This window comes from Symphalangus syndactylus, chromosome 4, assembly GCF_028878055.3.
Source record: "Symphalangus syndactylus isolate Jambi chromosome 4, NHGRI_mSymSyn1-v2.1_pri, whole genome shotgun sequence".
In the NCBI taxonomy this organism is placed as follows: domain Eukaryota; kingdom Metazoa; phylum Chordata; class Mammalia; order Primates; family Hylobatidae; genus Symphalangus; species Symphalangus syndactylus.
Window position 1 is genome coordinate 65,555,191 of NC_072426.2, and position 12,171 is coordinate 65,567,361.

The 12,171-nt window shown below is 42.4% G+C and overlaps 1 protein-coding gene across 26 annotated transcripts in view; it reads left to right on the top strand.

Annotated features, from left to right (window-relative positions):
* Positions 1 to 12,171, top strand: part of KIAA1217 (KIAA1217 ortholog) — an 888,358-nt gene that overhangs the window by 809,069 nt on the left and 67,118 nt on the right. For all 26 annotated transcript variants that reach the window (XM_055274883.2, XM_063637259.1, XM_055274879.2 and 23 more), the window contains one exon: positions 3,611 to 4,443. In XM_055274883.2, the coding sequence (XP_055130858.1) occupies positions 3,611 to 4,443 (833 nt within the window). The remainder of the gene's footprint in view (positions 1 to 3,610; positions 4,444 to 12,171) is intronic.

A 12,171-nucleotide genomic window follows, 5' to 3' on the forward strand; every position in this document is an offset into this window, starting at 1 on the left:
GAGGGCTCTAGATATTATATTGATTGATTGATTGAGACAGAGTCTCACTTTGTCACCCAGGCTGGAGTGCAGTGGTGTTATCTCGGCTCACTGCAACCTCCGCCTCCTGGGTTCAAGCAATTCTCCTGTCTCAGCCTCCCGAGTAGCTAGGACTACAGGTGCACGCCACCACTCCCAGCTAATTTTTGTATTTTTAGTAGAGAGGGGGTTTTGCCACGTTGGCCAGGCTGGTCTCGAACTCCTGACCTCAAGTGATCCACCTGCCTCGACCTCCCAAAGTGCTGGGATTACAGGCCTGAGCCACTGTGCCCAGGCAGTTCTACATATTTTAAATATTTTTCTGGAATTAATAACAGTAATGACAACAGTACCTACTATTTGTTGTATGTGATTTGCCTTGGACACTGTGTAATGCTTTATAAACAGTGGCATATTTGAGTCGATGTGATGAATTTATCTGGATGTTTGTTTTGGTTGGTTATTGCATTGTGTAATCTGATTATGTGGGGAATTTGCCCACATATCCGCTGCTCGCTGAGCCAGTCCCTCCTGTATTTTATGACCTGTGAAGCCCTGTGTTGCTTCCTGCTGAGCCATACTTTGCTTTTTATTGAGCCCTGAATTGTGAAGGAAGAGTGAGAGAGGTATTTATAGAAGATCCGTGTCACTCTCCTGCAAAATCTGTGTCATGCGGTTGCCCAGCCTCCCTGGAATGAGCATCAATCAGGTGTATTATCACGCAATGACCTTGGGACTGTCCCTTCTGGTCTAAAGCACTGAGCACCTGAGTCATGAGGGTGTCCAAGGAGCAGGGAGGACCTCATGGACTGGAGCATCAGGGTGGGGGCCATGCAGAGCAGACGCACCTGGAGCCTGACCTCGAACCTTCATATGGATCCCCAAGACACCCTGGGGTGAGGACGGCATCAGGATGTCACAAGTTAGGTTTAGAGAAGGGAGAACGGATTAGCCTATCATAGTGGGAGCTCTGTGTGTGAGTCTTGGGAGGGGAGTAGGGAGGAAGTGGAGATAAAATTGTAATTGTGAGGGAGGAGCCTGCATACTCCAGGGGGCCCAGAAATAGCCCCTGTAGGAGCCAAGAGGCCAATTCCGCGGTGCCCAGGTCATGTATTCAAAAAGGGCTCCATTTTGTTGCTACATATTCGCACCTTATTTGCACTTCTCATTGGTCACTTTCATTATGAAATCCACCTGTCTATGTAAAAGTCACAGGGCAGGTATTCTACACTGCTGGATCCTTCCAGGAACAAGATAAGGAAGCCGTGGGAGTCCCACTGGTTGTTCCTGCATTCTCATCTACGAAGTTTAAGAAAGAAGGTGCCCTCTCCATGGCGCTTGGGAGTTTCCATGGAACTTGGGGGCTTATTTAGAACTGTATCCTAGAATAACGCCAGGCACTTATCAAGTGCTTGGTAAATACTCTTTAATACATGCAGTGAATTTTTGCGATAAAGAAGCAGTTAGTTTGTATCCTGTGCATTAGGTTCTGTTTCATTTTCAACCTTCTCCTGGTGCCTCTACTATCCCTACTGTCTTCCACATCACTCACATCATGGGGTCTCTTGGCTACTCATCTTGGTTCTTGCCACTCAAGCCCTCACCTCTTTCCTCAGGTCCCTACCTCATCCACCCTCCAACCGTTTATACCCTTCTTTTCTGTCACATCTACTGGAAGTCAGGATAGGAACTGTGGGCTCCTGTGACCTCACCAATAGAACTTGAAGAATGGATGGAGCCTGTTTCTCCTCCCCTCAGTTATTTGGAGAATCTCAGTGGTCATTTCCCCATTGCACCTTGACCAAAGCAAAAATATATGAAATCATCATATCCTGAATTAGTTTGTATTTTTTATTCTACTCCCTTGCTAAACACAGTAGCATAGTTGCAAATTACAGTTGACCATTGAACAAGGTGGGAGTTAGGGATGCTAACTCCCCCACACACAGTAAAAAAAAAATAATCTGTGTAGAGGCCAGGCGCAGTGGCTCATGCCTATAATCCCAGCACTGTGGGAGGCCGAGGCAGGCAGATCACCTGAGGTCAGGAGTTCGAGACTAGCCGGGCCAACATGGAGAAACCCCGTCTCTACTAAAAATACAAAAATTAGCTGGGCATGGTGGTACATGCCTGTAATCCCAGCTATTTGGGAGGCTGAGGTAGGAGAATCACTTGAACCCAGGAGGCGGAGATTGCAGCGAGTGGGCTGAAATCGCGCCACTGCACTCCAGCCTGGGAGACAGAGTGAGACTCCATCTCAAAAAAAAAAAAAAAAGAATCTGTGTAGAACTTTTACCTCCCTGCAAACTTAACTACTCACAGCCTGCTGTTGACCAGAACACTTACAGATGACATGAATAGTCGATTAACGCATAGTTTGAATGTTATATATATTATATACTGTATTCACATAATAAAGTAAGCTAGAGAAAAGCAAGTGTTCCTAAGTAAACCATAAGGAAGAAAAAAATCTGTTTCCTATTTATTAAGTGGAAGTGGATCATCATAAAAGTCTTCATCCTCGTCAACTTCATGTTAAATAGGTGAGAAGGAGGAAGAGAAGGGCTTGGCGTTGCTCTCTCAGGAGTGGCAGGGGAGGAAGGAGATCTCTGTATAAGTCAACCCACACAGTTCAAAGCTGTGTTCTTCAAGGGTCCACTGCCATTGTACTTTTATTGCTTAATTATTTCCTTCCAGCCTTTCCATGCTGATTTCTCATAGGCTCAAATGAAGAGTTGGTGAACAAATGAAACTTCCCTTCCAGGATTTCCCCCATGCATCTCCTTTCCCCCTGCTCATCTCCCTAGATTGTATCCACTTTGAAAGATGGGAAACATGGTTACTATTTCCCAAGGCTAACAGTAGAAAAATGTGCTCAGGACAAGTTTTAGAAGACTCAACGTTAGCGCTATTGATACACTAGACCTGCATTTATTAAGCAGCGTCTTTAAGAAGCTGTGACATTAAAATTTAAGCCACCACACGATTTTTTCCTGAAATCCCACAAAATTGCACTCTCCATCAGGTGTATTCATTTCTTGTGGTTGCTGTAACAAGTTACCATAAATTTAGTGGTTTAAAACGCCATAATTTTTTTAAACACCATAGGTGTATTTACTTTTATGGAGATCAGAAGTCCCAGGTGGATTTTGCACGTCAGTATCAATGCGTCGTCAGGGTCACCCTCCCTCTGGAGACTCCAGCGCGGGATCCATTTCCTCACCTTTTCCAGCTTCTAGCAGCTGCCCACATTTCTTGGCTCATGGCCCCTTCTCATAGCACCTTCCAAACTCTTCTAACTCTACTTCCATCATCATAGATCTCCCCTGGAGCTGATTTCCCTTGCCTCCTTCCTCCAAGTATAAAGACCCTTGTGATTGCCTTGAGTCCACCAGGATAAAGATCTCCCATCTCACCATCCTTAACTTCACCCCATCTGCAAAGTCTCTTTTGCCATGTAAGGAAACATATTCACAGATTCCAGGATGAGGGTGTGTACATCTTGCAGGGGAAGCCACACGGTTACACCCTGAGACTTCTCTTGAAACACAAATATCAGAGTCAACTTTCTAATCCCTTGTTTTCTTTTCAGATGCAGAGAGAACTTGTTTATGCAAGAGGAGATGGCCCTGGGGCCTCTCGCCCCGGATCTACTGCTCATCCACCCCATGCGATTCCAAATTCCCCACCGTCTACTCCGGTGCCCCATTCCATGCCCCCCTCCCCGTCCAGAATTCCTTATGGGGGCACCCGCTCCATGGTTGTTCCTGGCAATGCCACCATCCCCAGGGACAGAATCTCCAGCCTGCCAGTCTCCAGACCCATCTCTCCAAGCCCAAGCGCCATTTTAGAAAGAAGAGATGTCAAGCCGGATGAAGACATGAGTGGCAAAAACATCGCAATGTACAGAAATGAGGGTTTCTATGCTGATCCTTACCTTTATCACGAGGGACGGATGAGCATAGCCTCGTCCCATGGTGGACACCCACTGGATGTCCCTGACCACATCATTGCATATCACCGCACTGCCATCCGGTCAGCGAGTGCTTATTGTAACCCCTCAATGCAAGCGGAAATGCATATGGAACAATCACTGTACAGACAGAAATCAAGGAAATATCCAGATAGCCATTTGCCTACACTGGGCTCCAAAACACCCCCTGCCTCTCCTCACAGAGTCAGTGACCTGAGGATGATAGACATGCACGCTCACTATAATGCCCACGGGCCCCCTCACACCATGCAGCCAGACCGGGCCTCGCCGAGCCGCCAGGCCTTTAAAAAGGAGCCAGGCACCTTGGTGTATATAGAAAAGCCACGGAGTGCTGCAGGATTATCCAGCCTTGTGGACCTTGGCCCTCCTTTAATGGAAAAGCAAGTTTTTGCTTACAGCACGGCGACAATACCCAAAGACAGAGAGACCAGGTAAGGTGCAGTGCGGGTGACCGAGGGTGGTACCTGGGCCCTTGTGTCACTGTGGGCTGCTCTACAGGGGCCAAACCAACAGAATAAATGTCTGAGCACCCACCTCTGCAGCATGCCCTGTGGATGCTGCAGGAGTCACAGAGTGGTATCAAAGCCACCATTGTCTGCAAATAGTTTCTAAATTGGCAGGGGTTACAGCCATTAAGCCATGTTCAAGAAGACAGGTGCAGCAACAATAGTAATCAGTCCCTTGTGCCTCTGGAGCATGGATCTAACAGCATTATCACTTCTATAAATCTGAATAATTTGGAAGAAAATTGTCATTAGCAGAAGCCAGATGAAAAGATCAAAAGGTCATAATAATTGATCTGCCACTGTTGAAAATAAGGAGTGGTTTCAGTTTTAACTGTTGGAAATGGCAGTTCGTGTTTTTCCTTGTGGAATACAATTTTGTTTTCTCATCTGGTTGTGGGAAGTGGAAATAATGTGTCTGTTTTCTAGGAGGATAAAAATCTGAATTTGGATGAAAATAGAATGGCTTAGATTTAATATTTATCTAGGAGTGGTGCTGAAATCAGCAAAATTTTTCCAGGGAAAGACTCTCTGGGGACTTGAATTTCTTTTTAAATAGACATATTTTATAATTTACCAATTCAGAAGCTTCCTACTCTATCTTCAAAACCTTCCAAAGTTCATATAGTAATAGAAAAGCTAATTTTGATAAAGGGAATTTCTCTAGCCTGAATTGGTTGAAACAAGTCAACATAATAATCATAAAAATCTAGCCAAAGAAATTGAGTCCAAAGGAGGTTTAAGCTTGCTGCCACCTATTGTTATATATGAATCAAGGGGTATGAAAAATAAGATGTCCAGGCCAAGTGTGGTGGCTCACGCCTGTAATCCCAGCACTTTGGGAGGCTGAGGCAGGTGGATCACCTGAGCTCAGGAGTTCTAGACAAGCCTGGCCAACATGGTGAAACCCCATCTGTATTAAAAATACAAAAATTAGTCGGGTGTGGTGGCAGGTGCCTGTAATCTCAGCTACTCAGGAGGCTGAGGCAGGAGAATCGCCCGAACCTGGGAGGTGGAGGTTGCAGTGAGCCAAGATCGCACCATCACACACCAGCCTGGGGGACAAGAGCGAGACTTCATCTCAAAAAGAAAAAAAGAAAAAAGAAAAATAAGGTGTCTAGATATTCAGTTATTCAATACCTTATTAGAATCACTGCTTCTCACTAAAAAATGTTAATATCACTTACTATTATATACCATATAAAAAGAAGGCCAAAATTGTTAATGGAATGTGACCTGTCTACCTTACTATTTTCACACACAAGTCAGAAATCCCTGAAGTCCTCTTTGGCACAGTTTTATTATGAAAGGGCAATCCCTTCTTACTTGTTCAGTTACAGGGAATATCATAGCAGAAAGATTTCAGGAGATGGAAAGAGAAAGAACATGAAAGTTTTGGGATCATTAATGAAACAAAAGTTCTAACTCTCTCATGTAGCTAGAATAACAACAGTGAATGGCTTGATGATGCAGGACTAAGAAAAAATAAGGATTGTAAAATAGTATTCATTCTCTCCTTTCCAAAGTCTTCATGAAGTGAAATTCTAAGCGTCAGAGAAAGGGACTCTTCCCATCACTGCAGAGAGCTAAGGGGTATAGAATAAACACTCATAGTGGTTCATGGGAACAGACCAATGTGACATCTGGAGAGGAATCTGCCAAGATGTGCCATAAGTCTTGGAAGCCTGTGTTGCATACTTCACAGAAAGGATAACACACCTGTCCCCTTTGGCGGGCTGTGAGGTGCTGGTTGGGAAATGGTATGTCACTGAGGGGATGGAACTTACAGGAGCAAGAATTTAGTCCAGGAAACAATAAAGATAATTTGTCTCCTGCATATAATGTTGAGAGCCAGAATCCATCCTCCCCGTCATCCCCCTGCCTCCCACACTGACCTGTCCTAGATAAAAGAGCATCAGGAGCTTGATTTTGCCATGATCATATTGAACTGTTTCCACCCCGGTTCTTGGATGATAAAAACCTGAATTTGCATGAAAACAGATTAGTTTAGATGTAATATTCTTTTGGGAATAGTGCTGAAATTATCAAAATTTTTGGCCAACCAAAGATGGTGTCTGCCTTCTTTCCAGAACCTAGCTCAGTGTCATCCGTGTAATTACCACACACACACAACTTAATGTACATCCTTGAGCCTCACTTTTCAAGAGATTTAGTTATGGAGAGAATAAAACAAACCCTCTGCTGACCTGTGGAGTCATCTCTGTATGGGATCAAAATCTTGAAAGATTTTAGCTTTTGGTACTATGGGTATTCTTTGAGGGCCTCCACTCCTTTTTTAAAAAAGATCTGCCAACCCTAGAGACTTCCATTTTGTAAAATTTCAGAAAATTCTATGGACTTCAGTTTTACATGTTAGAAAACCTTTTTAGAAAATCCAAATTATTCTATTTCCAGATTAACAAATATAAGAAAAACTGACCAAACAGATGAATATTCACCTAAAATACACTGTCATTATCACTACTGTATTCTGACATATGATTGTAATTATGAATGTAATTTTACATGTTCACATTTTTCGTTCCCCATAATGTAAAATAGCACAGGAAGAATTTTATCTCATACATCTTGCCAAGGTGACTCCCCACCTGTAATCAGCTTATCTCCAGAGGGTGGGATTGGAATGCTTGGGTATATGTGGGCTGGTTAGATTCTCTTTTCCTAGAGACCTGCACATAGACACACAGACACACAGAGACACACACATACCACATGGACACACAAAGACACAGACACACATGACACACACGAGACAGACACACCTTCACACACTCCCACACAGACACATACACACACACACTCTCTCTCTCTACATTTAGAGTCACTATTGCTGAAAGATCTAAACACTCTGTGCTAACTCCTCTCAGTCACATGTCAAAGGTGAAGAATAATTCTCTGGTCAAACGAACTTGAGTCTGCAACTTTTGCCCTCAGCACTCCTACATGCTTCCCCCATTGTTTCTTACATGGGACAAAGTGACAAGGATGGAGCTCATGCCATACGTCCTCCTCCAAGGACAGCTCAGAATCTGGCCCTGAATTCTTTTAGATATCTTGGTAAGTAGGCTGACATGTAGCATTCTTGGGGAATGTATAGGAAGGAGGTGAATGGCACCTATCATTTATTGAGAGCCTTTTATGAGCCAAGCACCATGTGAAGTGGGTTCTATACATTATACGATGTAATCATCATGAGAACCCAGTGAGATATGTACTATCATCATCTCCATTTTACAGATGCAGAAACTGAGGCTCAGAGAGGTTAAGTAACTTGCCCTAGGCCACAAAGCCAGTAGGTGGCATAAAATGTCCAGGACTATTAAAGAATTCTACATATTCCAAACTGTTTACCACTGTGCACTATTCTGCCTTGCAAATGAGAACTATAAGCCCCACCTCCACACAACAGAGAAGTTAATTCAGGAGTGAATTCTGAACATTTCAACCAGAATTCTTCAAAAATTGTTTCAGGACTAGATGCTAAGTAACTGCTCCTAAAGGATATTTACAATCATAAACACAGTAGAATTTGCATAATTATGCTGCTAAATATACACATGCCATTTTAAATATAACTGCCCTAGCTAGTACATTAGCACAATTATGCAGAAATAAGGGAAGAAAGAGGACAACATTCTTGGTAGACGTCATTTCTTTTAATGCATCTGAGTCCTATGTCAAAGAAAAATGTTAAAAACAGGAACGTCAGAAACAATTACTGAAGCACAAAATTATAGTCCATTGTCTCATCTATATCATGATGTCATTTAGAAATACTTAATCTGTGTAAGTATTGTTAAAGAATTTTCAGCCCCTTAAAGCTTAACTTCATGAGCACAGGGTCCTATAAAGAACCAATCCAATTTCTGTTGCAATTTAATAATATTAAAAAGCAAATAAATATGAGAGTGTTTTTCTTATGAGACTCTCAAGTGACATTTTACATCGAAGATGTGAAGCTGCAAAAACACAGGAGGGAGGCTGAGAAATCGGTGGCTGTGCTTTCTGTTGGCACTGCTGGGTTCTTATGCTGTTCTGAAGAGCACTTCAATATAATAGCCGAAATAACTGTGGGATGTTAGAAATCAGAGGGAAAAATTCTTCCTTCCACATGCATACTTTGAAGACATCCAGTGGTAGCTTTTTTGAAGGAATATGATTTGGTAACAGCTCTGTTGACTTGAAAATAGCTCGCTCAAGACTAAGTAATTGAGTCTTGAGTCATATTTAGTCACATACCTTGTGCTAATGAATTTGGCATCTCTTTCTTTCTAAAGATGCTTCAGTGAGCATCTAGTAATAATAAATTGCATCTAGAATATCTGGAGAACACAGTGTCTGTGGTATAACATTCATGTGATGGTAGGGGTCTCCTCCCAGGAATAACAGGGACTTTGGGGTACAGTGACAGATCATAGCTGCTTTGACTTTCAGAACAGCCATTCTAGTGTCTGAGCTTCTAGAAAAGAAAGCAATCTTGAGTGATGAAGTGGTTTTATCCGAGTGACTTCCATTCAGCTAGGACTCCAAGTAGAGAATAGTCCTAGTGACTAAGAGAGACTGCCCAAGGAGACCATGTGTGACAAATGGCTTAGTTCCTGAGGCTCTGTCTTCTCTAGGCTGTAAAATTACTTCATTAAACAGCATCATTATTTCTGTTCGTGGCACATAAAACAGCCCTTAAGAATTGTAAAATTCTGGGACATTTATGTTTTGCTATTTTCTATTTGTAGTTTGGATCATATACTATAATGTAAAATACCTTTAGTGAAATAACACTCAAAATTCAAGAGTGCGCATCGCAAAGTGACTACCTTACATTCGAAATATGTAACAGATTCCTCCAAATTCATTTTTCAGGACCCAGTAAACTTGACTGAGATTGTATTTTTACATTATTCTATACCTAGAGCAGCTACATTCAACAAATTAGCATAGAGTTACACTAGGAAGAAAAATTTTGCCCATTCCGAGCACCTATATCTACAGAAAAGCAAGCAACTTGAGTTCCTATTATGATTTTTGAGGCATGGTAGACTTAGCAGAAACTTCTATGTACAGGAGGAAGCCCACATGGCAACTGGCATCTTGTGTCTGTTGTTAATCATTTCACATCACTTTCTCATTTTATGAGGATTCAGTGTTACTATGTTGGTAACTTTTAAGGATGAGATGGATCCTTGGTTAAACAGTTGATCAAATGAAAGTCTAAATTCAGATTTATGTCATTGAAAAATGTTCACTGCAACTGAAAGACTTTTGAAGATTTCCTAAACCATGCTTTATCCTCCTAGAGGACAGTCAGTTTGAATGATGGGAAAAGAAGGATTACTTGCTTTCCTTTCTTGCTGGTATAGTAAAAAATGAGCCACATCAGTGATATCCTAAGTAGTTACAGTTAGCATCTCAGTAAAGCAGAGTTTCCTAACCTCTGTACTGTTGTCAGTTTGGGCCTGATAATTTGGTGTAGGGGGCTGTCCTGTGCATTGTAGGATGTTGTCTTACTCCATTCTGTGTTGCTATAAAAAATACCTGAGACTGGGTACTTTGTAAAGAGAAGAGGTTTATTTAGCTCATGGTTTTAGAGGCCAAGAAGTTCTAGGGCATGGCCCTAGCTTCTGGCAAGGCCTTTTGTGCTGCATCATAGCATGGCAGAGAAGGTCAAGGGAGAAGTGAACCCAGGCAAAGAGGGAGAAACCTAAGGGGGGGTCTTGTTTCATAACAACTCACTCTCATGGGAACAAATTCATTACTGATAGAATGAATCCAATCTCTTAAAAGTGAGAGCGAGAAATCACTCACTACATTGAGAACAGTATGAGGCCCTTCATGAGGGATCTGCCCCCATAACCCAAACACCTTCCACTTTGTCCCACCTCCTAGCACTGCCACATGGGGGATCACATTTCAACATGAGTTTTAGTGGGGACAAACCATATCCAAACCATGGCAGATGTTTAGCAGCATCTCTGGCCTCTACCCACTGGAAGCCAGTAGCAAATAGCAACCACCAATCCTGCCCTAGCCAGGATAATCAAAGACATCTCTAAATATTGTAATGCCCTGCCCGGGGGGGCAAAATGCCCCAGCTAAGAAACATTGCTTTAAAGGAAACTTGAACTTTTTCTACTTTTAACAAAATAGAGAAATGAAAGAATACCCCATATTCAAGCAGTGTAAATTGTGACATTCGTAAGGCAAGGACCAGGAGAGTTATTACCTCCATTCTGCCCTCTTCCTCTTGATAAAGCAACTCATTATTGATAGAGCTTGCTGTGACTACCTTCGGGTCAATCAATCTGCTCATCAACCAGTTGTTCAGAGGCAGTAACTTGTAATGGACTTCCAAGCCAGAGTGCCTGGGTTCAAATCCCAGTTCTAACACTTGCCAGCAGCTGAGACCTTTGACAAATTACCGAATCTTGCTCTGCTTCCATTTGCTCAACTGTGACATAGAGATAATAATAGTGTTTATCCCATAGGATGCAACAGCTCATTACAGTTCAGTGTGTTATGCCAGCCTCGGATATACTAAGTGGTCGAGAGTTTCTAGTTTGAGCAAAGCACTCTACTAAGTGCTACTAAATAGGAATGTAAATACACAGAGTTGGCGAGGATGAGGAACTGCCTGAAGAAGCAGGGAGAGACGTTTCTGAATATAATATCAGAAAACACATAAGGCGAGCAAGGGTGAGAGAATTAAACTAAATGTGAACACAGAATAGAATGAGCTGGGCTTACAGATCCAAATTAGAATGTTTAGAGTATCAAAACTGCTTTTAAGTTCATTTCAGGAAAGTAGCCAGGGTTGCACATCTGCTTAGGTCTAGGGGCAAAAAGACAAGATAGGTTCAGGGCATCCTTTTAAAACTGCATCTGAGCTATAAGACTGAAGATAAAGACAGCTAAGCCAGGTATGCGTTAAATCATTAGGTCATCTGTTTTGATGCCTAATAGTGCCTGACTGATTCAGCTCTTGTCTGAATTGCTTTTTCATGTAGCTGTAATTATGGATCAATAAATGTTTATTGAGCTGCTCTTATGTGCTTAGCTGTGGACTGGACGATTTGCTGCATACAAAGAAACTGAGATATGGTTCCCATACACCAGGAACATAAACCATGAAGACAGTCATAAAATATTAAAAGCTTAATATAAACATATAAGCTTTGTCACAGTTTAAGTACAGGAAGCTTCTGAGTTACAAATGCCTACTGAATACCTATTTTTGAGAAACAACCACAATCACAGAATTTCACACTTGATAATTCTTTTGGCTTTGGTGATGTCCAGGGATGCTCTTCTTGTCATTCCTGAGAGTGACAGTGTCTCCTTTTGAGTCAGGGAGGAGAGAAGGGGACATGCCAAGTCACGTGCCACCCCCAGAGGCTTGAGCTCCAGAGGAAGGTCTCTTCCCAGCTTCCCAAAGTCCAGCTTGGAAGTCAGGACACGTTTTCCTTGAAAGCAACGAGGAACAATGACAGGACTAATAATACATTGTAGGTTAAAGAGGCTTCCATGGGCCAGCTGGAAATCCAACCACCATTTATTCCAAGTTCTAAACAATGAAAGTACAAGTAAACTTTTCAATGACAAGCCTGCCATAATTTGGGGTCTGCTTGTACATAATTAATT